General features: G+C 39.2%; 1 protein-coding gene across 1 annotated transcript in view; it reads left to right on the top strand.

Annotated features, from left to right (window-relative positions):
- LOC132092714 (exostosin-1-like) overlaps positions 1–24,487 on the top strand; it is a 367,552-nt gene extending 343,065 nt beyond the window's left edge. The window contains exons 9-12 of the mRNA XM_059499069.1: positions 3,087–3,176; positions 19,355–19,515; positions 22,481–22,652; positions 23,915–24,487. Of these exons, the coding sequence (XP_059355052.1) occupies positions 3,087–3,176; positions 19,355–19,515; positions 22,481–22,652; positions 23,915–24,100 (609 nt within the window). The 3' untranslated portion in view covers positions 24,101–24,487. The remainder of the gene's footprint in view (positions 1–3,086; positions 3,177–19,354; positions 19,516–22,480; positions 22,653–23,914) is intronic.
- Positions 24,488–26,447: the final 1,960 nt, after the last annotated feature.

Here is a 26,447-nt window from a genome sequence, read left to right on the forward strand (position 1 = left end):
CCACTTCGTTCCCCTTCCTAAACTCCCCTCGGCTAAAGATACGGCCCGGGTGATCATTGATCACGTCTTCCGGATTCACGGCCTTCCGGAGGACATGGTTTCTGACAGGGGTCCCCAGTTTGTTTCGCATTTTTGGAGAGAGTTCTGTCGACAGATTGGAGCCTCCGCGAGTCTGTCGTCAGGCTTTCATCCACAGACCAACGGCCAGACTGAGCGTGCCAACCAGGATCTCGGTCGGATGCTCCGCTCCCTGGCATCCCATAACCCCTCCTCCTGGAGTGATCAACTCACCTGGGCCGAGTATGCTCACAACTCATTACCGGTGTCGTCTACAGGTATGTCCCCGTTCATGTGTGGTCTGGGTTATCAGCCCCCTCTGTTTTCTTCCCAGGGCTCCGAGGCAGCTGTCCCCTCAGTTCAGGTTTTTGTTCAACGTTGTCGCCGCACCTGGAGGAGGGCCAGGGAGGCGCTTATCCGAGCTAGGGGACGCGTTAAGACTGCCGCAGACCACCACCGTAGGTTGACGCCTCATTATGTCTGCGGACAGCGCGTGTGGCTCTCCACCAAGGATTTGCCATTGAGGGTCCCGTCACAAAAATTGGCGCCTAAGTTCGTTGGGCCGTACCGTATTTCCAAGGTCGTCAACCCGGTCACGGTCTGTCTCCGGTTGCCCAATTCTCTTCGTCGTGTGCACCCTGTCTTCCATGTGTCCAAGGTTAAGCCTGTCTTGCGTTCTCCCCATTCCCCTACTGTGTCTTCCCCTGTCGCCCCCCCTCCCCCTATTATGGTTGACGGTTCTCCTGCATATAAGGTTAGGAGAATCTTAGACTCCAGACGTCGTGGGCGGGGACATCAGTACCTGGTGGACTGGGAGGGGTATGGTCCGGAGGAGAGATGTTGGGTTCCGGCTCGAGACGTCCTGGACCGCTCGCTCATCGACCAGTTTCACCAATGCGGCCCTTCCTCGGGGGCGCCGGGAGGCGCTCCTGGGGGAGGGGGTACTGTCAGGACTCGGGTATGATCTGTCCTTTTTCTTCCTTATTTTTACTTTGTTTATTTTTTATTTATTTTTTTTTCGTTTCGACTCATTTTTTCACACTTGTATTTGTTTTGTTTCATTTTTTTCTCTCCCTCTGAGTTTTATAGATTTTCTCTGTTTTTTCTTCCCTTCGCCCTAGCGCCTGCTGATCTCGCTCAGCAATCTAGGCAGCGGCTTGTCTGACGCACCTGTTCCCTCTATCTCGTTAGTACTCACCCTATTTATTCTGTTTGATTTTCACCTCTCCTTATCAGTGTGTTCTGTGACGTTTTGGGCGTTTGACCTCGATCCTGTCCTGTTCCTTCTTTCTGGTCTGTACGCTTGTTGGTTTGTCTGCCCAGTTGGTGTAACGTGTGCTTTGCCCTCAGAGGACTTCGGACTGCCCTTCTGGTATTCGACCTGGACTGGTTTTGACCCTGATACTGCCTGCCGTTCTCAGCCCTGTCTGCACCTCGCTTGACCCCTTGTCTGTTCGACCATTCTCCTGCTTACTGTTTTTTGGATTTGTTACCTCCCTCTCTCCTGGTGCGCTCGGGGGCTGAGCGCACGACCTGCCCACTGTGCGGTTGAAAGATAAGACTGTGTTTTTTCCCCTCTCCCCGAGGGGTTCTTGTTTTGTTTGTTGACGCCAAGACGTTCCATTTAATAAAAAAACTATTTTTTCAGCCTCATTCCGCTCTTGGGTCCTCATCTGTCCTGACAAAAGCACTTTGAATTACCATTGTGTACGAAATGTGCTATATAAATAAACTTGCCTTGCCTTGCCTTGAATGTTAATGCATTAACTAAGGTTAACTAATGAGGTCTTATTGTGAAGTGATACCTATTGGTTTTTATAGTTCTTTTGCACTTTAATGTGTAAAACATTTAACTTTTATATATTTTTCTGTATTGCTTTATTGTTTTAAATGTTTAGTTATTTTTGTTATAAGAAAAAAAGTTATTTAACCTGTTATACTGTATTATGACCACTTTTTTAAAACAAAATTTCAATACCGTGATAATACCGTATACCATGATAAAAGCATTATCAATTAACCGCAACAGGAAAATTTGATACCGGCATATCCCTACCTGTGACTGCCCGCAAATAATTATTCTCTGATCGCTTGGAAGTCTAAAATGGGGCACAGGTCAATCCGATCTTATGTTGTTGATGTCAAAAGCCGTACATTCTGAACTTAACACATTCTAAACAATTAAATAGACAGACATCAACATGAACAGGTTGCATGTGGGAACTGTGTTCGGTCACCTTTGAAAAAAATGAGTAGAAAATGAAAATGTGAAGTCAAAATATCCGTCCAACCACAATGAGTACTGATTATTTTATTGGCGTTCCTCTGACGTTATCAGTAGGATTTAAAGTTGTGCTACAGTAATATACATATTCTTTCTCAGATGTGCTTAGTGTAACACCTTTGTACTTAGCAACAGGACTTTTTTTTCTCTGCACATAAAAACCTGTGCATCTGACCCATGGAAATCACCATATGGAAAGTCAATAGTGTATACTAGGCTGTAACTATATGCAGTCTTCCAGAAAATAGTAATTTCTTGGGCCAAATGACTTATCGAATTGGCCAGTATCATTCCACACCCATGGAATGATACTGAAATACAACACAAATACATGTACAGTACATGTACATGTACATGATTAAGCAACACCACTCTGAACTATTTAGCAATGATCAAGGACCTCAAATGGCATAAAAGTTTCACTACACCTTTTTATTTATTTATTTAGTTTAATGTCCTTTTTCTTACTGAAAGGTGTAAATTACCATATTATTCTTTGGCAGATGTTCAACTATTGTGACTTTCAGTTGATGAGCAGATAAGACACAAACAGATATCAAAAGTGTCATAGGCGATGATAGACAAGGATGTGTTGAAGTAAAGTTTCATTAATAAATACATTGTTATTTCTTAATAACATAAACAAATTGTAAATCCAAATCTAAATGCGTAAATTAACTAGTTTCAACCAGTATCTCTGCTGAAATGTAGTAAATCACTAATGTCACTTTCTGTTTTCCCTCAGACGATGAGTGGCCGTTTTTTCCCTCATCATGCTATCAAAACTGATGCAGTTCTCAGCCTGGACGAGGACTCGGTTCTGTCCACCAACGAGGTGAGAGATCACACATTCATTCATCATATAATTCATGTTATGTGAATGGTATGGAATGTCATATGACAGGCTATATGGTTCTGTCATTCAAAATCTGAATTCTTTGCTAAGTGAACAAATTGATATTAAATTGAAATGTATTATTACATTTCTAATGATAACCAAACAAATTATCATTGATAAATATCACTTATCACATTTGTGTCATGTCATGACAACTCTCTTGAGAGTTCAGCATGTTAATGTATGACAATGTTAATTTGTTTTGTCTTGACGGAATAGGTTTGCTATGCTGCTGCGGCAGAGCAAGTACCGAGATTTGCTACTGTAAATACATCCACAAACATGCTGCTGTGAGCATGTAGGAAACTGCTGCTGCTGCACATACAACATATAATTACACAAAAATATAACATCAATGAAATTACCCCATAGTAGATCTATACAGGTGGAGCTGGGGTGGGAGCAGGGTCTCTGAAGCACACTGTGACTGCTACAGTAAGCACTAGCCAAGCATTTGAATGTTGAGCAGCAGCTTATTGACTGCTGATATGAAAAGAAACCAATCAGCTGTGCCAGGTGAATAATGATGTCATTATTTCAGATTGAGTTCAAACCTGTCGGATTTCTAGAGTTTCATGACATAACTTTGGATGAAGTATAAAGAAAACATGCTAACTTACTTCAGTTGAGTTTTAGCATGATGTTAAGCCTGATGCTTATATTTTAGCACTGCAGTGCTCTCTTTCTCACTTACAAACAAACTTTCACTCTCTTAACCTACTTTCTTTGTCCTGTCTTTTTTTACCTCATTATTTTGTCTCTTTTATTCAGTGGTATTTGTGATGCTGCATGTATTGTCAACTTCTGGCTTATTTTGTGTTTGTTCTGCACTTTGTTAATGTCAATTCTCTGTCTTTATTTTCCCTGAGAGAAGAGATGATATTTGCACACTACAGCATCAGCAGCCTGCTGGGCTAATTTTTAATTGCTCTCAGCTGTATAATTTAATCAAACAATACTATATGCTAGAGAATAAAGAGAAAGAGATTGAAAAAGAAAAAATAACATTTCTAATCAGATGTCCAAATTAACAAACAAAAAAAGTTGATCTTTGTAATTTTTTTTTGTCCTGGTACATTATTGACTATTATTAATTGTAATGATGCTCTCATTGGCTGCTCTGCATTTTAAATCTGGGTGTGTTTAAAGTCCTGTTTGAAAACAATTCCTAATGAAGGCTGTGATTTGATTTTCATGCTATTGTGGTGTGTGGGATTCATATGTTTTATTTGACTATTTGCTTCTGTTTATTCCTACGCACCTGCTTGTAGAAGTTCTGATGGGATTTCATTTATATTTAGAATTTCTGACTTACAAAATGGCATCAAGAGCATCTCAAGACACAACTTACTGCTCTAAATACATTATACTTTTGATTAAGTTTTAAATGTACAGTCTCTTTTACCATTGACCTTGGAAGTACTTTTCCATATTTTTGTATAAAAAAATAAATAAATAAAAGTTGCCTTTATGAGTATAATGATATGACAGAAACGGACAAACATTTTATAATTATTATTAATAGTAGTATATTTTTACCTATTATTATTAATAATAATTATATATTTGTAATTATTATTTTATTAAGTTTTTTTTCAGGCAACCTTTTTAAAGAATAAAAATACAAATGTAAAAGTTCAATAAAAAGCACAAATATACAAATACAATATAGTCAAAACATTTGATGTTATTAATAATGATGATTTATAAGGTGTTTCTTTAATATTTAAATTAGATTGTGCCATAAAGCTCAATGGAATACTTGGGGACACTTACTGGTTCTGAGGCCCTCTGTCAGCTTATTTGAGGATCTGGAGCCCTCCCTGGGCTTGACAGGAGATCAGGAGCCCTTCCTGGGCCAAACGGGGGATCAGATGGCCTTACTAAGCTAAACGTGGAATCAGGAGCCCTCCCTGGGCTTAACTGGGGGATCTGGAGCCCTCCCTGGACTTAATTGGGGTTCTGTAGCCCTCCATGGGCTTAAGGGGGGATCTGGAGCCCTCCCTGGGCTTGACTGGTGATCTGGAGCCCTCCATGGGCTATATTCAGGAACAGGAGCCCTCCGTGGGCTATACTCAGGGGCTGGAGCCGACACTGGAGCAGGCACTGGCAGGCTTGACAACGGCACGACTGGCAAGCTTAACTTCTGGGTGCCCTGAAGGCTTGTTATTGGCGCGGCCGGTGGGCTGGAGTGAGCCACGGCTGGCGGGTTTGAAAACAGCGCGGCCAGCACATTTAACTTCTGTGCAGCCAGTTTTCTTGGCTACGGCGCAACCGGTGGGCTGGAGTGAGCCACGGCCACAAGAAAAGGAACATGACCAAATGAGGAAACACAGGAAGGCACAAGGAGAAAAACACACACCAGTTAACAATCAGTTACTAAAGGATACAACTCATTTTAATGCCTTTATCTCTTGCTTGAATAAATCAGCCAATTGAATCTGGTTTTAACAAACATTTTTGAAGAGCAGATTCACAAAGAATGAATTTTTTTTTTTTTTTTTTTTTTACAGACACGAAATGAAATGGTTCAGGACATTATTTAATGAAGGAAGTTTGTAAATCAGGCACCAGGCAAATTACATTAATGCTAATGTAAATATATAGTAAACAGAACAGTTCTATAATTTTCATTTAACTGTAACAATGAAATTCTTGGCACAGAATCCTTTTTGGCACTGGTGATATCTACACTTAGTCTATAGGCAAATCATTTGTTGGTACAGTAATATGAACTATGAGCATTTTTTGTGAAAGAAGCCTAATCTAATGAACCTAATTAGCTGTGATTGCACAGAAAAGATATCAATGACTTAATTTCAATGTTGAGGACTCAACACTGTGTAACCCAGACTAATTCAGTATTATAAAATATATTTTTGTAAATGAATGGGTTCACAAAAACGTAAATAATTAAAGATTGGTGATGTCAACAAACCTTTTTCGTTGAATAAATTATGTGGGAAAAATAATTTGTAATATTTAGGGTTATTGGTTCAGCCAATCAGAATACTGTTGATGTGATCCGCCCACAGAGCAGATGCGCGAGACCGGAGAGTGGAGAAGTCTGAGAGAAATTCGTCTAGTTTAGTCATAAAGAAAATTGAGAAATAATTGAGTAAAACTATAAAAATAGTCTTTACATCTCTTCAGGATTGTTAAAAGAGGACGATATTGAGTGGATTCTGTAGTTGTTTTACTCCTGTGACGATCGATGGGTTAATTACATCGTCGTATTGCTGGAAAGTGAATATCTGGATGTGGTGAGTTCATTTATGTGTGTATGCTGAATTTAATGTTTAAATAAGAAACACAACACTACTTTTGTGAGAAAAACAGAAGTTTATTTCATTTGTTATGTTCATAAGATTTATGTTGTATTTTTGGAGTATTTTTATTTATTGTACAATTTCATTGTGCTGAGTGAGTTCAGTCATTTTCACTTGGAGTCAAATTGCTTCACGTGCATGTCTCGTGCGCGTGCCTGAAAAGAGAAATGTTTATTAGCAATGTAATATTGTAAAAGGTACAATATTGTAAAACACTGATTACTTTTATTTGTATGGTTAAATGTTAATTTACTCTGATGATGAGATACTTACCTTATGTGATGCCATTGTTGACTAAATGCGGTGGTGCATTTCTGGCCTTTTGAACAGGTCAGGTTTTTTTTCTGAGTGGAGTTGATTCTCATGGATGGCGAGCCAACCTAATCGGATACTGGACGAAAAAAAGAAGAAAATTCATCTTAAAGGACCAAGAGAGTATCTTGATTTCATATTTTGTTTTTCCCTGCTCAAGGTAAAACTTTTCCTGCACAGAGACTGTTTTTTCCTTCTCCATACGGGACTGAGAACTGAGATATCTAATAGAAAAGACTGATATCAGTGATTGAGTATTTGGAAATTGAACCTATCGTCGACGTGAGCGTGATATTACAAAATTGTGGTTGAGTCTGAACAGGTTTTGTCAATTTGCTGTTGGGTACATTATTAATGTATTTCTAGTGTAAAACTGACAGTGATTTGTTCAGTGACTTATTCTATTTCTTTTCATTGAATTTAAGTGATTCACTTCTAATTGTTTATTTATTTTATTTTATTGTGTTTACTTTAAAAGGGGAAAGGCCTGTGTGTTCAAACAAACATTTATAAAAGTTATATACTTACCTTAACAGTGGTGTCCTGTCATCCCTCAGCAATAACTCTCCATCTCCGTAGTCGAACATAACAATCTTCTGATCTCCTAATTGGTTCATAAAGTGAAGTCCAAATTTATAAGTAATAACCCGTTACATAACATTGGCGAGCCAGCCAGGAGATGGCGATGTGTTGCTGAGGACAGGCAGCTGAAATTTAAACCCATTTTAGTGCTCAGACAAATCAACCAGTTCACTGTCAAAATGGATGTAATTGATCAAGAAGGTATCAAAATCCCAAATGCTGTAATAGTTAGTGGGGTAACTGGAACAACAGAGGATGACGAACTGATAAAACTTCTGCAAGAACATGGTTCTATTGATAGGTCAGTGAAAATTCAGGACCCTGAATCTGAGTTTTATCATGACTTAATTATTGAGTTTGACAGTGGCAGTGCTTTACAGTCGTTAGAGCCCACGCTGCCATTTACTTACCAGCTAACCAGTGATCCAAATGTCACTTACATAGTCAGATCATTATCTAGTGTTTACACCCGACAATTGGGGGGTAGTGCTACTAGATCTTACCTCAAAGGGTTAAAAGAAATTGCAAAACTCAGTGGGGCAAATTTTGAAGTGATGCTAAGTGAAATGCTGACAGAAATGAGTTCTGTGGTTCTCCCAGCAAGCACTACATCTGAAGCTGCTGACAAAGACCCGATTAGACTATCTGGTCAAGAACCGCTTGAAGGCAAAGCAACTCCATTCACCGCTCAGCCTTACAAAGGAGGAACCCAGCAGACCCAACCTGCTGCTTCTTACGTGGCTGACACCTCAGTTCTTACCTCTCCCACAATACTTAACCCACCTGAAGTCCAGAGGTTGGTTGTTGAACACGTGGTGAGGAATGGAGAAGCTATTACTCAGGTGCACGCGCCTATGCGACTCAGATTATTTTCTGGGAGAAAACCTAGACCTGCCAATGAAACGGATTATGACTCATGGCGTTCTAGTGTTGATCTTGTTCTGAAAGATCCTGCAATATCTGATCTTCATACGTCAAGAAAGATCCTGGACAGTCTTTTGTCTCCAGCTGCTGATGTTATTAAACACTTGAGCCCTGATTCTTCTCCAGCAGCTTACCTGCAGTTACTGGATTCTGCTTTCGGCACAGTAGAAGACGGTGACGAGCTCTTTGCTAGATTTATGAATACCTTGCAGGATGCAGGGGAGAGACCTTCAGCTTACCTGTCTAGGCTTCAGGCAGCCTTGGGTGTAACAATTAAGCGTGGTGGTGTTTCACCCAGTGAAGCAGACCGGCATCTCTTGAAGCAGTTCTGCCGGGGCTGCTGGGATGATGGCTTGATTACTGATCTGCGACTGGCACAAAAACGTGATGATCCTCCACCCTTTGCACAGTTGTTGTTGATGCTACGGACTGAGGAAGATAAACATGCTGCAAAAACCATGCGTATGAAACAACATCTAGGTGGTACTAAGCAGCGCGCACTGATGCATACCCAAAGAACCTGGGTGTCTGATGAAACTGACCCAACTTCATCCACCAATGTGCTGTCGTTGGCTACAGAAGCTAAAGAGCTAAGAAAACAGATAGCGACTCTCCAGAGCCAACTAGCAAAACTTACCTCTAAAGCTGATGCCCCAAAGAAATCTTCATCGCAAGCAGTGGATCGGAAAACTTTTTCCACAGAGAAAAGATCAAGCAAACAGAGTGCTGTAGCCACAATACCTGTGAATCATAAACAAACTGACAAACCCAGGCCGTGGTATTGCTTTAAATGTGGGGAGGATGGCCACATTGCCTCCTCCTGTGAGTCAGAGTCCAACCCAACCCTGGTGGCTGAAAAGCGGAAACTTTTGAGGGAGAAACAATCCCAGTGGGAAATTCAAAACAACATCACAAAAGGCACTTTAAACTAGAATCAGTTCCTGTTGTGGGACAACCAGGGACTGAAATATTGAACTGTCCCCTTCAAACCAAAGTCTCCACACAAAACCATTGCTCCAAGATGAACATTTCCAGATTGCCCAAGGGTTTGATTGGCGAAAAATGTATAGCACAAGTTACTATTTCAGGGCAGGAATGCAATTGTTTGATAGACACTGGCTCACAAGTTACCACTATTCCTTTGTCTTTTTATGAGCAATGTCTTTCAGAATATCCTATCAATTCCCTCTCTGATTTGTTGGAGGTTGAAGGTGCGAATGGTCTTTCTGTACCCTACATTGGGTACATAGAATTGATTGTGACCTTCCCGGCAGACTTCATTGGTACAAGTGTTGATGTACCCACCGTTGCTTTGGTGGTTCCAGATCCAAAGTCCCACACCATGCCTTTAGTCCTGATTGGGACAAATACTTTGGACACCCTTTATGAGGAACACTTGAAAGTGAGTTCTACCACATTCCAACCTTCATTGTTTGGCTACAGGTCTGTTCTGAATACCCTCAGATTGCGGCATGAATATGGCACAACTGGTGTTCTCGGTCATGTTGGGTTGAGGGGTAGGGTGCCTGAAGTCATGGCTGCTGGCCAAACTGTCATTTTAGAAGGGATTGCCCATGTGAGTGGAGTTTCAACTGATAAGTGGGTTGTAGTGGAACACCCCTCCATATCTTCCCTACCTGGAGGAGTTGTTGTAAAAAACTGCTTACTTACCCTTCCTTCTAAGAAATCCTGCCATCTTCCTGTAGTTCTTACAAATGAAACCGATCATGACATCACTATCCCGCAGAGGTGTGTTATTGCAGAAATCCATGCGTTGGAGTCGGTACTTTCTTCTGACAGTGCTGTGTCTAAGTTAGCTTCTCAAAGTAATGAGCACACGGCGGTCAAAGAGGAAATGTTCACTTTGAATTTTGGTGATTCTCCACTATCACAGGAGTGGAAGGACCGAATCACCAAAAAGCTATGTGAGATGCCAGAAGTCTTTGCTCAACACAATCTGGACTTTGGACATACACAGAAAGTGAAACATTCCATCAAATTACATGATGAGACCCCGTTTAAACATCGCGCTAGACCAATCCATCCACGAGACCTTGGAGCAGTAAGAAAACACCTTCAGGAGCTTTTGTCAAGCGGAGTCATACGTGAGTCGGAATCCCCTTTCTCATCGCCAATAGTGGTGGTCAGGAAGAAAAATGGCGATGTACGACTCTGTATAGATTATCGGAAGTTAAATCTTCAAACAGTCAAGGACGCTTATGCCTTACCGAACCTTGAAGAAACATTTTCAGCTTTAAATGGTTCGAAGTGGTTTACTGTTTTAGACTTGAAATCTGGGTATTACCAGATTGAAGTTGCAGAAGTGGACAAGCCCAAAACTGCTTTTGTGTGTCCGTTGGGGTTTTGGGAATTTAATCGGATGCCACAGGGGGTAACCAATGCACCAAGCACTTTCCAAAGGCTGATGGAAAAGTGTATGGGAGACATCAATCTAAAAGAAGTGCTTGTGTTTTTGGATGACTTGATTGTGTTCTCCAAAACCCTAGAGGAACAAGAGAGGCGGCTGCTGCAAGTCTTAGCTCGCCTGAAGGAATACGGGCTCAAACTTTCGCCAGAGAAGTGCCGTTTTTTCCAGACTTCTGTCAGATACTTAGGGCATGTGGTATCCGAGCGTGGGGTGGAAACGGATCCTGAAAAGATTGAGGCTATAAAAACCTGGCCATGTCCAAGAAACCTTAAGGAGTTAAGGTCGTTTCTTGGTTTTTCAGGCTACTATCGTAGGTTTATTAAAGCCTACTCACAAATAGTAAAACCCCTGAATGACCTGACTTCTGGTTATCCACCACTGAGGAAAAGTTGTAAGAAGGCTGATAAAGAACGTCAGTATTACGATCCCAAAGAGCCTTTTGGTGGTCGTTGGACGACTGCTTGCCAAGAAGCATTCAAGACCCTCATTGAAAAGCTTTCCACCGCTCCTGTCTTGGGTTTTGCGGACCCCAAACTTCCTTATGTTGTTCATACAGATGCCAGCACCACAGGACTGGGGGCTGCACTGTACCAAGAGCAGGATGGGAAACAACGTGTGATTTCATTTGCCAGCAGAGGTTTATCGCGAAGCGAGTCCCGTTACCCAGCTCATAAACTTGAGTTTCTTGCCCTTAAATGGGCTGTAACGGAGAAGTTTCATGACTATCTTTATGGCAGCACATTTACTGCCGTAACAGATAGTAACCCATTGACTTATCTTCTGACAACCGCTAAGCTTGATGCTACTAGCTACCGGTGGCTCGCTGCACTTTCCACATTCTCATTTAAGCTGCAGTACCGGGCTGGTAAACAAAACATTGATGCAGACAGCTTGTCAAGGCGACCACACAAAGAGCAGTCAGAGGATCAATTGTCGTCAAAAGAGTATGAGAGGATCCAGAAGTTTGTGCAGTACCATACAACGGGTGCTGAAACCTTACAGAGTACTGATAATGATGCAATCAGAGCCATCTGCGATAAACATTTTATCCAACAGGCTGATGATTCTGGTGTTACCTTGGTTGAGTCCCTTGCGTTTCATCCTGAAGCAGTGCCTGAGTGTTTTGAGCAAGAAAATAACTTAAGTGGGTTACCTGCTTTACCTGATTTGACGAAGGGAGAATTAATAGAAAAGCAGAGATCTGATCCAATCATTCATGAGGTGATAATGTGTCTGGAATCAGGTGAAAAACCTCCACCTGCATTAAGGAAGGAATATCCAGATTTTCCCTTTTACTTACGAGAATGGGACCGTCTTGAGTTGATGGACGGAGTTCTGTATAGGCGGCGACGAGATGGGGACTCTGTCAGTCATCAATTGGTTTTGCCAGAAGATCTCAGAAGTTTTGCTATGAGCAGTTTGCATGATCAAATGGGTCATATGGGAATGGAAAGGACGCTGGATCTGGTCCGCTCCAGATTCTATTGGCCAAGGATGGGAGCTGAAGTAGAGCAAAAAGTTAAGACCTGCAATCGTTGTGTCCGCAGGAAAACTTTGCCACAAAAAAGTGCACCTTTGGTAAACATCCAAGCCACAAGACCCTTACAGCTTGTCTGTATGGATTTTCTTTCTCTTGAACCAGACAAGAGCAACACTCGTGATATCTTGGTGATTACTGATTTTTTTACCAAGTATGCTGTGGCTGTACCAACACCAAATCAAAGAGCAAGAACCGTTGCAAAGTGCCTATGGGATCAATTCATTGTGCATTACGGTTTCCCTGAGAGGTTACATAGTGACCAAGGACGAGACTTTGAGTCACATACCATCAAGGAACTTTGTGCAATTGCTGGGATCCAAAAAATCAGAACAACACCATATCATCCTAGGGGGAATCCTGTGGAACGATTTAACCGGACTTTGTTAAACATGCTCGGAACATTGGAAGAAAAGGATAAAAGCCATTGGAAGGATTTTGTTAAACCTTTGGTCCATGCATATAATTGCACCAAGCATGAAGCCACAGGATTTTCCCCGTATGAACTGATGTTTGGCCGTCAACCTCGGTTGCCACTTGATATTGCTTTGGGATTACCTGGTAAAGACAGTTCACAAGTATCTCATTCACAGTATGTTCAACATCTTAAGTCTCACTTAAAAGAGAGTTATGAGGTTGCTTCACGAAATGCACAGAAAATTGCTGAAAAGAACAAAATTCGATTTGACAAAAATGTGACCAATTCTTCTTTGGAAGTTGGAGATCGTGTGTTAGTCAGGAATGTCCGTATCCGCGGGAAGCACAAGTTAGCAGACAGATGGGAATCTGAAGTCTACGTCGTTGTGAAACGCGTTTCTGACTTACCAGTTTACACGGTTCGTCCAGAGACAAAGGATGGTCCGCTTCGCACTCTTCATAGAGATCTTTTGCTTCCTTGCGGGTTCCTACCTGTTTCTGAAACCTTAGAACCAGCTGTGAGTAAACCTACCACAAGGCGCAGGACTCGGCTGAATCCTGATTCACAAGGCCCTGATGGTCTGGATTCTGCTCTCGAGACAGATGATGAAATTCCTGATCCTGTACAAAGTATATATCCAGTCAATGAAACAAGGTTTACTACTGTTCATAAAGTTCTTAAGCCGAACAATCTGAAGGAAGATTCTCCTAATCTTGAGGTTGTCCATTCATCCTCAGCAGATGATGCAGCTATGAAGGTTCAGAGTAGTGACTCACCTGTAGATGTTCAAGAGCAAGCTTCACCTACTGGAGCTGTAGGGGAACACTTACCTGTTGAAGTTCCAGTGGAATACTTACCTGATGTTGCGGAATATGTAGAGGCAAGTCATTTACCTGATGTAACACCAGTTAATGACCAAGTAAATGCTGAAGATGAATGTAGTGGACACAACCAGAGTTCCGATGTGGAGAAAAATGAGCATTCAGGAGACTTACCCAGACGATCGGTTCGACGAAGAGAGAGGCCTAAAATACTTACCTATCCACAGCTTGGAAACCCCTTGATACATGTAGTGCAGTCCTTGTTTCAAGGGTTAAACACTGCTTTCGCTAATGCATTGAGCGGCACTGAAAGTCTGAATAGTTTAGCTGAGATATCCTCAATACAGGATGTATAAAATGTGAGTCACTCTTTATTGTGTCACGGGACGTGCACAGTTAGGAGGGGAGGATGTAACCCAGACTAATTCAGTATTATAAAATATATTTTTGTAAATGAATGGGTTCACAAAAACGTAAATAATTAAAGATTGGTGATGTCAACAAACCTTTTTCGTTGAATAAATTATGTGGGAAAAATAATTTGTAATATTTAGGGTTATTGGTTCAGCCAATCAGAATACTGTTGATGTGATCCGCCCACAGAGCAGATGCGCGAGACCGGAGAGTGGAGAAGTCTGAGAGAAATTCGTCTAGTTTAGTCATAAAGAAAATTGAGAAATAATTGAGTAAAACTATAAAAATAGTCTTTACATCTCTTCAGGATTGTTAAAAGAGGACGATATTGAGTGGATTCTGTAGTTGTTTTACTCCTGTGACGATCGATGGGTTAATTACATCGTCGTATTGCTGGAAAGTGAATATCTGGATGTGGTGAGTTCATTTATGTGTGTATGCTGAATTTAATGTTTAAATAAGAAACACAACACTACTTTTGTGAGAAAAACAGAAGTTTATTTCATTTGTTATGTTCATAAGATTTATGTTGTATTTTTGGAGTATTTTTATTTATTGTACAATTTCATTGTGCTGAGTGAGTTCAGTCATTTTCACTTGGAGTCAAATTGCTTCACGTGCATGTCTCGTGCGCGTGCCTGAAAAGAGAAATGTTTATTAGCAATGTAATATTGTAAAAGGTACAATATTGTAAAACACTGATTACTTTTATTTGTATGGTTAAATGTTAATTTACTCTGATGATGAGATACTTACCTTATGTGATGCCATTGTTGACTAAATGCGGTGGTGCATTTCTGGCCTTTTGAACAGGTCAGGTTTTTTTTCTGAGTGGAGTTGATTCTCATGGATGGCGAGCCAACCTAATCGGATACTGGACGAAAAAAAGAAGAAAATTCATCTTAAAGGACCAAGAGAGTATCTTGATTTCATATTTTGTTTTTCCCTGCTCAAGGTAAAACTTTTCCTGCACAGAGACTGTTTTTTCCTTCTCCATACGGGACTGAGAACTGAGATATCTAATAGAAAAGACTGATATCAGTGATTGAGTATTTGGAAATTGAACCTATCGTCGACGTGAGCGTGATATTACAAAATTGTGGTTGAGTCTGAACAGGTTTTGTCAATTTGCTGTTGGGTACATTATTAATGTATTTCTAGTGTAAAACTGACAGTGATTTGTTCAGTGACTTATTCTATTTCTTTTCATTGAATTTAAGTGATTCACTTCTAATTGTTTATTTATTTTATTTTATTGTGTTTACTTTAAAAGGGGAAAGGCCTGTGTGTTCAAACAAACATTTATAAAAGTTATATACTTACCTTAACAGTGGTGTCCTGTCATCCCTCAGCAATAACTCTCCATCTCCGTAGTCGAACATAACAATCTTCTGATCTCCTAATTGGTTCATAAAGTGAAGTCCAAATTTATAAGTAATAACCCGTTACAACTGCACCCGCTAAACTATATTGCAATGGTTAGTGAATAAATTGCAGGTGTTTTCGCTAACATATGCCGCGTTTCCACCGCAGGGACTTTACCCAGGAACTAGGGACTTTGGGCTGGTACTCGGTGTGTTTCCACCGCAGGAACCAGGAACTAAATAAAGTTCCAGGTAAAAAAATGCCCCTCAGAAAGTCCCTGCTGGCGAGGTGGTACTTTTTCAAAGTTCCGGAACTTTCGGGGGCGGGACTTGGGCGCTAAACATCCTGATTGGTTGAGTTCACGCAGCATTGATTGAGTTCAACCACCATTTATTCGGATCAACATTTTCAAAATACTGCTGTTATTGTGTCATGAAATGTAATTGTAAAAGTATTTCAGGCGAGAATGTAGTTGTTTAAAACTCAAATCTGTGGTTTATTTATAAAGACAGCGCCTATTTAAAAATGTGTTTCGCCGATCTCAGAGACGGTGAACTCCACGCGATCAGCGGGAGCTCAATCTTTATGTATCCTACGTCACTAGTCTATTTGCCTAATCTTCCCGGTACTTTACACCACGGTGGAAATGCAGAAAGCAACAGGTCTGGGGGGGAAATAGTTCCTGGGAAAAAAAAGTTCCTGGTACAAATGTTCCGGGTAATTTCGGGGGAAACGCGGCAATACTGTACCACCCTCAAAAGTGGCACAACTGTTAAGTAAACTACCTCCTTAGAATTTTAGATGGATTTTAAATGATTATAAATGTGTAGTTAACAACTATCATTCCTCAAGCTGTGATATGCAAATCTGTGTGGCTGCAGTGCCAATTCAAAAAACATGGCTGCACCATCTGGCAAAGATGTTTCAGGCAATGTGAATAATTCTGGGATTTATTTATTCTCTAAACAGACAGGGTGCTGTGATGGTTAGGGTGTTATAGAGTGTTAAAAACAAAAGAAACAGATTCTCGGCAGCTTTCCTGGCAAGAGTCTATGATAATATGAAGCTTGTTTGTCAATTTCTAGGAAGGGGATGAAGAAAAAGTGTGGGAATTAATTTTGTTGTGGAATGTATTGTTAACTTCATTGCAGTCAGATCTTGAAAGATTTTGTGATCTTCTTTGATGGTGCCAGCTTTGAAAAGCAGTAGAAGTTGGCGAAACCAATTTAATCCCATAGACTGATCGCTTACATTTGTCTGACACTATCATAATTCCATGATGGAGTTTGAGGAAAGAAAGATATTTTCTACATGGCAGGTAAAATTTGATGCTTAATGCTTAAAAAATAGATATCATGTTGGTGTATTGCCAATGTGTAAAAACATAAGATGTTTTCTTCAAATGTAATGTTTAATTCTGTGTTGCATGACATTTCTTGTAATCGTCTGTGAAATTTACTAGCAATTTTAAAGTGCACTGGCTGCACTGCAATGCGAGTCATAATACTTCAGAATAATATTTCAAGTTTCACAAGCAGTAAGAATGGGTCCGATCAGATGGCTGGAAAGCTACTAATTTCTCAAGTTCATTATTTATGGTGAAGCTCAGTGTGTGTTTGGAACCTGCTATTTATAATTCATCATACTGATGTTTTATTAACTGCACCCAGTACATCTTTACTTCTGCCTGGCCAGAATATGCACTTAACCTTTATAGCTGTACAAGATTGCAGAACCCGTATTACAAAAGTTTAATGAGTCTCAGTTCTGGTGAGGAAGCTCTTGTGGCTTTAAACAAATCCAGCAACATTTAGACTGAAGCTTTCGCTCATTCCACATAGTGATCTGCCCTAGTTATTGCCCTTTAAGCATTTGAGAGGGTTTTAATTGAAAAGTGCAGAGAATGTGAGAATATGTTAGTGGTTTTTATTTTTTTAAGACTGTGCGACGCTATGGCTCCATAGAAATTGATAATTGCACTGTTTTGACTCATTAACTGGCTTATTAAAATGGGAAATGTAATATGGGGGTTGAGGTTTTTATTTTTTGTGCAACAAGCATCATTAGACTGTAGGCACGTGTGTTGCATAACAGCGGCACAGCAAAGCCCATGGGTTATGATGTCTATGATGCAGTTAATAGTCTAAAGAATTGACCACAAAGAGTAATAATTGTTATAGTACAATGACAGAGTAATATAAATTACAGCATTAATCTAGTGTTTGTGCATGTTTCTGCAGGTGAATTTGTGTCTCCACCTATCATGTGTCTGTTTTCCCATTTATCTTTATTGCATATGTGATCCTATGAATGTGTGCTTGCCAAGGAGGTTAGCATTCGCATTCAACTCAATGGCAGTTGCTTGGCTGGTGCATGATCCCCACAATGCAATTCTGTCATTTTTGCTTATGGATAGCCTCTGGATATTTTTTTAAACCAATCATCTGTCAAAAAAATATAATGTGGCTAATCTCTGTAAGGATCTCTCTGAAATATATATATATTTTTTTTACTGGCTTATTTTGTGTCCGAAGTACACTTTGACTTTGTACTCCGCCCTTTTCTCGCAGCTGGCTGCAAGCTAGCATTCAGATCTGCCCTTTTTCAATCAACAACCGATGGATTGTAGCCCCTTGCTTCTTCCATTTTATCGCACCTTTAACTCCATTAAATTATGAATAGCTTGCGTCATAGAAAGCTATAGTTTCATAGTTCCAAAAAATCTCAAATGTTCCATTGTTTGGATATTTTACTATAATCTTAAAAGTATGTACCTTCTCAACACTGTCAAAATGCATCATTTTAATGCTTAAAATTATGTAAATATGGATGCATCAGACAGCTGCCTTTTATTATACAAAACATTCTAGTTTTGTTGCATCATATTATCTTTCCAGCCTTGAGTGTAGAGTGTTTTTGTTGATGTTTTTTTTTTTTTTTTTTTTTTGCATGTCTCTTCATTAGAAATGCATATGAACTGAACATTATCACAACATACTGAGAATTTCAGGGATTTTGTATTTGGTCATGCAAATTTTCAGCGATAACCAACAGAAAACTACGGCGCTCTGTAGAAAGCTGCTTGGTTTGAAAGCAACTTCTGTGTGAGTACTTCCTGTATCTCTTCAGTATTGAAAATTGGCCAAAAAGGAGGGTGCCCTTTCATTTTGCAATTATGACCTATGAGAACACTGAACATATTGGTAAGTTAAATATGAGCTAGACATTTAGGTAAACTCATTTGTTAGCCGTGATCTTAAAGTTCTGTTCATCTCAAACCAAGCATTCGTGACTCCAGCTGCCATTCATCTTTCCCACTCGCTCAGATCTGTAATCAAGGTCTGGTACACATAATGAATGGAGAGAATTTCAGTGTGTCACCCACAATGCATTGCTGGAGTGATGCGCCTTAAAGCCATAATTCCTTAAGGCCACGTTATTTGCATGATATCGTAAATCTGGCACTGAGTCTGCTGCTATTGCAGCAATTAATCTATTGTAACATTAAAGGGGAGACGTTTGCAACCTTTTCCTCAGATTTGAGGGTTCATTTTTTAATATATATGCACGCTAACGTTGATAGAGCAAAAACTGCTCTCATCCCCTGCATGCGTCAGTTGTGTTGACGCTGAAGCATGTCTGAAGGCATTAGAAAATCCAAGGCTAAATAAAGAGCCGACTTAGAAAAGGCTTGTTCTCTTTTAGCTCTCATTGGCTCCTTTGATAATTTATCTCACTGAAAGTGAGCCCATGTCAATTCTTTTAACAGACTATCAAGAGAGCTAATGTTGCTTTTGTTAATTCCACTTCTTTAATCTCTTCTGATGAGTTTCTTAAGCAGGGTGTTCGCTTTGGTTTTATCTGAAGTCTGTAGAGATAATAAAAATGAATACAATGTCTTTGTTCTTAAAGGAATAGTTTGACCAAAAAATAAAAACAGTTATTTAATCAAAATTGTGCACTTCTATCTTCACTGGGTTTGCAGGTGGATTTCGCCTTCATTGTTTGGCAGAGTTTTCCAGATCGGATCGTAGGCTACCCAGCACGCAGCCATTATTGGGACAGTGGGAAGGGGAGGTGGGGTTATACCTCTAAATGGACCAATGAATACTCCATGGTGCTCACAGGAGCTGCGTTCTACCACAGGTAATCTCCAGACAACACGATACAATACAAAACTTACCTAAAGTGAATTTGTTTTTGTTCTGTCGCAGTTTTTCTATTTTATTCTGCCTCTTTTATTCTTCTTTTTTTTGTAACAAAACATAAAAAGTAGTTTGCTGGCTAACAATTAGCGTGTGCTAATAGTAAGCATTAATTTATGTACCTAGCCACAGGGTGGCTAAATGAAATACAAAGCCAATGAGAATTTGCAGCAGAAACCCTCCACCTTCCCCAGCTCCACCTGATATGGGATGATTTCATGTATTTTATATATGGAGGTAATTTCATGTACTGTATGTTACAGTGCTCACAGAACCATGTCTGTGAATGTATTGGAAGTAGCAAATCTCTGTACTTGCTTTGCAGCATAGCAGTTATTTTCCGCCAAGACCAAACACATTAACATCGCCATGTATGTTACCATGCTAAACACTCAGAGAGTTGTCATGCCATAAATAATTCAAACAGTAAAATCGCAGTAAAGCCACCTTTCCACCGTCTCTGACATTTGCATAGGTTTGCATCCAATAGCTAATACAACCTGATTAGCTGAGTTTACTAATCTTTTACAAAAATAAGCAAAACACTTTGCAGAGGTTTTTGAGCAAGATATTTAATGCTAAATTTCTACAAATTTGAAAAAACAAACTCATATAGTATTTGTGTGAATTTTTCTTTTAAGTCATTCTTAATCATTTGTTATTAACAGGCATGCTAATGAGCAACTAGTAAATATTGAGAATTGGTCCCTACAGTAAAGTGATAACCAAATGATAAATCAGGAATCATCAAGCTCCACGTAAAGCTAGAATGAGTTAAATGTTTTCTCTTAAATCAAGCACATAATTGTTTCTAAGTCGTCTCTCTTTATTGAACTCAATGTGAATTAATCTGTCATCATGAAAAGATCAAATTGGCTGTGGTTCACTGGTTACTATAGCATTCATTCTAACCTTTTAGGGACACCGGGATAAAGGTTAGATTTTCCTTCACATTTACAAAAACTTTTGGGACAATACTCCCACTCCCAGTTTTTGCTCATTAAAAAAAAAAAGTTGGTAAACAATTACTTTGTATTGTATTTTTATTTTTGAAAGATAGTTTGAAAGAAAAAAAGAAAGACATCTAAATTTGGACAAGAGGCTGGCTGGTGCGAGGTCAGTGTCAGGTGCTTGTAAAAGCCGAATGTGAGACCTGCTGTGATAGAGATCGTTCAGAGACAGGCTGATATTAAAGCAGGTAATAAATGTTCAGTCTGACAGCTTCACTGGCCATATTTTAACCATAAATGGCACAGGTGAGATAGAGTTCACAGTTTGTTTTAGCTGAAGGACTCTGAACTCATCACTCACAACAGAGCAGCACACACACACACACACACACACAGACCTTCAGACTGACACATCACACACCTGACACACAGATTAACCGCTTTGCTACTGGTCAGCGAGCTGACACCACCTGCAAAGTGACCCCAGCTTAAAGTGTGCAGGAGAAAAAGACATAAATAAATGTCTGAAAAGAGATAAGCCACCTGCAGAGCTGAGAGGAATGCTCTGACTGCTGTCCCTCAAAGAGAGAGGAATGACAGGAAAGACGTCTGCAGGCAGGAAAGGAGATTCAGTTTAATAAGGACAGCGAGAGAGAGAGAGAGTAGGTGTCACTCACAGAAATTAAAACATCTGTCTTTTTGAGGTTCTCACAGCAGAGTAGCTCTGTTTGTGCTGGGTATCATGACTATACTTTGAGTCCCACCCAGATGAACATTTTATTACTCATAGATTGCTCTTAATGGAGCACTCGTTAAGCACTCCGATTTTTCTCCTAAAAGAATATATTAAAAAATATGAGGGATAGGGATAGTTCGCCCAAAAAATAAGATGCTGTAATCATTTACTCACCATCATGTTGTTCCAAACCTTTCTTCTATGCAATAAAAAAGAAGATGCTTTGAAGAATGCTGTCAACCAAACTGTTTAGTTCCCTTTTACTTCCATATAAAATATGGAAAATATATATAAATACATTGGAAGTCAGTGGGAACTGAAACTGCTTGTTTAAATGTTCTTAAAAATAATTTATTTTGTGATCAGTGGAACAAAGAAATGCACACAGGTTTGGAGCGACATGAGGGTGAGTTAGGGTGACTATCCATGTATAACGCTATAAAACTGAAATAAATAAATAAATAATGAAGCCATTAATGTTGTGGGAGAAAAAAATTAATAATGATGAAATAAATATGTGTAGAATATTATCTAGAAATAAATACAATATGTTAAGTTGCTATCTTTTTTCTGCCCATGCATTATGCATAAATATAAAGAAAAATAATAATAAAGCTGAGACTGTCAATAGATCAGTCAATTACTCCAAACCCATAAGACTTTCATTCAGCTTCTAAACACAAATTCACATATTTACAATGAAACCTAGCAATGTCTGTCCCTCCTTTGAAAGCCTATTTCAACTTTCGAAAAAGTTCAGAAGATGCCATTTGAATTGAGCAAGTCTTCTGAGGAGACTTGATGGTTTTATACGATGAACAGTTTTAATTCAGGCTTTTATTCACATATCAACATCAATGAATGCACATCCAACATATCAAGTCTCTTCAGAAAACTTGAAAAAAGCTTGAAGGATTTTATGGAATGGACTTTTTTAAAAGAGTACAAAAAGTAAAGAAATCTCTCGGTTTCATTGAAAATATCTTCATTCGTGTTTTGAAGATGAACAAAAGTCTTATGGATTTGGAACAACATGAGGATGAGAAATTGATGTTTTAATTTTTGAGTAAACTGTCCCTTAAAGGCAGGGTTTCTGAGCAGCATTCAAAATAAAACAATACAAATTTTTACTTCCCTTCAGGCAAAATTACTTTTTTTAATTCTAATTAATATTTTCATTCATTCCTTTTGTTTAGTTTTTTGTTGATTTTCTTGGTCAGGTATTATCATCACCTGTACACATACTACCTGCCAACATCTCTGCTGTCAGTGGTGGACCAGCTGGCCAACTGTGAGGACATCCTCATGAATTTCCTCATCTCTGCAGTAACCAAACTCCCGCCAATCAAAGTCACACAGAAAAAACAGTACAAGGAGACCATGATGCAGCAGGTATGGGTATGTGTGTGTATGGGTTGTTATTAGATGAGTGTGTGTGTGTGTGTGTGTGTGTGTGTGTGTGTGTGTGTGTGTGTGTGTGTGTGTGTGTGTGTGTGTGTGTGTGTGTGTGTGTGTGTGTGTGTGTGTGTGTTTGTGCATCCAGGGTGATTCCGTGTTGGGGTCAGAAACGTCTGTGTAGTGTGTGATGGATGGATGGCCCCAGGGCTGTGAGTGTGTGTGGATCTGATTCAGCAGTATTGGTCTGTTTGATGAATGTCTTCATGGTAAGGCAAGATTAATGATTGACAGCAAGGTTGCAGTACTATTCTTCTTTCTGTCTGTCTTGTTTCTCTCCATTTTCACTCTCCTTCTCTCTCAATACTTTATTTGTACATTCTTACTTTATATCCAAATGCTGCATATCCAAATCAAAATGCTGCATATTTTGGTCACATTCTTATATAAAACATTGTCATCCTTATTGAGGCTGTTTTGAGGCAAAAATTTACTACTCTGATTTAAAACAAAATAAGTTGTTACCCCCAATAAATAGTGTAGGTACAGAGTAGTTAGCTATTTTTTGTTATTAGCTTGTAGCATAGGCTAGCCTACTAGACATCTTCACTGTAGATTAAAGCTTGGGAGGATATAGTTTCAAAGTATTAGAAATGTTTACTGATTTACTCTATATTTCCTTAAAATGTACTTGAACCTAAAAATAAATGTTCATGTTACACTGGCAACAGCTTTTTTTTTTGTATCTTTTTGTGTAGTTTAAAGGTGTTTTTTTTGTAAACGACACTGTAACGACATTCCAAAATATGTTTCGTACCCTAATGGGAACATGAACAAAATGATCTTAGAACATATTTTTTGTTAAATAGCTATTATCTGATTAGAATATCAGAATGGTCAAATTTTATCTCAAATTTTCAAAAATTCTACGATGAATTCGAATTCATGAATGATACAAAATATATTTTTGTGTGTTCCACTGTATGTCCAAAGTATTGGAAGCATGTGGGTCTCTAGCAGATCGTAAGCTTCTTTAACAAGGAGCTAGACATCTTTCCACAGTGTTTCTCATGAATGTAAGGCCATAACTGTCATCTGTTCTCTGAGTCGTGAAATGAACACTCCGTGTTCACTCTGTTTGTCAGTGTCTTCTAAAGTGCTGCCCAATTCCAGCAACATGTTCCTGCTTTCTTTTATAATCTGCTTGGTGAACCATACACAGACCTCTCTCTCTCTCTCTCTCTCTCTCTCTCTCTCAGGGCTCGAAGGCGTCTCGATGGGCTGACCCAGATCACTTTGCACAGCGTCAGTCCTGCATGAACTCTTTCACGCGTTGGTTTGGCTTCATGCCTCTCCTTCACTCTCAGTTGCGTCTGGACCCCGTCCTCTTCAAAGACCAGGTCTCTATCTTACGCAAGAAATACAGAGACATTGAGAGGTTGTGAGGGGAAAAGCCCTCCAAAACCCCGCTGAACTCATCAAGAACATCCCCAAACAGACCTTCAGTGTTCAGTTTGCCTGGACTCAAATACAATATGTTCCATCTACAGAAGAAAAATATATATATATATAACAAAATATGCAACACTGAATGGTTTTATCTGCAGCTGAAGGTTTCGTGGCAAGCATTTGCTCAGAAAAGGACTGGCTCCTTGCGTGTACAAATTTGTTGTTGCCGTCGATGTTGTTCTCTGCGAGGGCTAAGCCACTGCACATGTATGAAAAAGAGGCAAAAGAGTCGTGTGAATAGATGAAAACAGCTCAACGAGTCAACTATGCCTGCAATATCTATTTTAATTTCAATTATTTTTTAAGAAATTCTTTTTTTTTTTTTAAGTTTAAAAAAAAATAAAAATCTATGAATGCAAAGTGGGTTTGCACCCTAAATATTCTCTTTTGTATCATTTTATTGTGTGTTTTTCCTTTAATACACCATTTATCCAATATGAATAATATTTGTGCTTGATATTTTGAGAAAATCAGCAGTCAGATTCTGCAGTTCAGATTTAAAAGCTAGCATAGAACTAACTGTTTAATAATTTGTGAGCAAGGTGTAAATTATGAGGGACAGGGGTGTTAATTAACCCCCTAGTTTGAACCCCCTTGAACTTAAAACTAAAAGTTGGGTTCTTTTAATTACATATTTTTACATAAACGTTGACAACTGTGTTGTGTGGCACATCTGAGAGATTAGAAGCTAGCGGAACAGTTTGGACATTTTGTGTGCATGTCTTTATGTTTGTACATTGTCATACATGCAATCCTTTTGTAAATTAAGTTGTAGGCTTATATAGTGCACCAGCCTATTTGAGGAGAAAACCACAGGCCTGTCCTAATGTGGAGCACTTTTTATGATGGATGGATGCATCTTTTTGACCTTTAAAATCTCGACCACCATTATAAGCTTGGAAGAGCCAGGACATTTTTTTTATATATAACTCTGATTGCATTAGTCTGAAAGAAGAAAGTCATATACATCTTGGATGGCTTAAGGGTGAGTAAATCATGGGGTAATTTAAATTTTTGATGAAAATTGGGCGACACCAAATGCATTCTCATGTCCACGGCCAAATCATTCACTCACTTTTTAATCTACTATTAACTTGTATAATTATGATTTAGTGTTTTGTTTCACTTAACCCTAAATGAATGTTTGCAAACATGTATTTTACCTGAAGTGTAATATACAGTAGTAACAAGCATCAATTTGCTAGCATCAATCATATCATACAGTATGTAAAAGTGGGCCTTATATGAAAGCATCATAATTTTTACAATTTACATTACACAAATATATGGCAGAAACTAGATAAATTAATTAAAAAAAATGTTGACATTGGACCAAATTCCCAATCCGCATGTAGACTGTGGAAGTTGGAAACTGATTGTTAATCCCAAATGAGTTTAATAACAGTAAAAATAGCTGTAGAGAAAATGTTTATATTTTGTGTCGAAAGATTATTGTAAGAGAATCCATATATTTTGGCATGTTGCTATATTATTTATATTCATTTTTAGGCTACACTGTCAAAATAAGTTCTTGCTTACAACAATCCTGAACTTCATCCAGTCACAGCTTTTGTCTTCTGAATTTATGCGGAAGTGATACTGGATCTGACCTCACCACGTCAACCCATTGCATCTGTATATCAGCATATTAGCATATGTTAGCAGGGCTGATGTAACTCACACACTCTCTCTTGACGTTTATGTCTCACAGGTAATGTCTTTATTAGAGTTGCAGCGATATGTGTGTATGTATTGACAGGCTTTGATATCTGTCTGAAGTCTAAACTCTTTCATCTTTATGACAAACCGACAGAACAAAAAAAGAATGGCGATAGGTGGAGATCTGCCCTTTCACAATACCTCCTTTCCAGTGCTCTCTCTCTCTCTCGTTAGTCTGTGTTCTCTTCTCATTTACCTCTTCCTGTCGGTTCTCATCAGGATGATGTCTTTACTCCACAACCACAAAGACTTGAGAAGATAATGTTTCTCTTACTGTAGATGTTTCAAAGGTTGAAACGTAACTGGTCCAGCACACAATTCATGCCACTCCAAGTATTTGGGGCCATTAACACTGAATTAACACTGAATGTGTTTTTAAGTTAAAAATTTGAGATAGAGGGCAGTGGAATAAAAAAATAATAATAATAAGTTCAACTTCTGTTAACCTGAATGCCATTCATGTGCAAGATGTGAGCGTAGCAGTCAAACATATCCATCTAGTGCATGAAAAATCTGCACAGTAAAACATAAAAATGCAATCTTGTTTTAATGGCCCCTTATACT

This window comes from Carassius carassius, chromosome 18, assembly GCF_963082965.1.
Source record: "Carassius carassius chromosome 18, fCarCar2.1, whole genome shotgun sequence".
NCBI classification, from domain to species: Eukaryota; Metazoa; Chordata; class Actinopteri; order Cypriniformes; family Cyprinidae; genus Carassius; species Carassius carassius.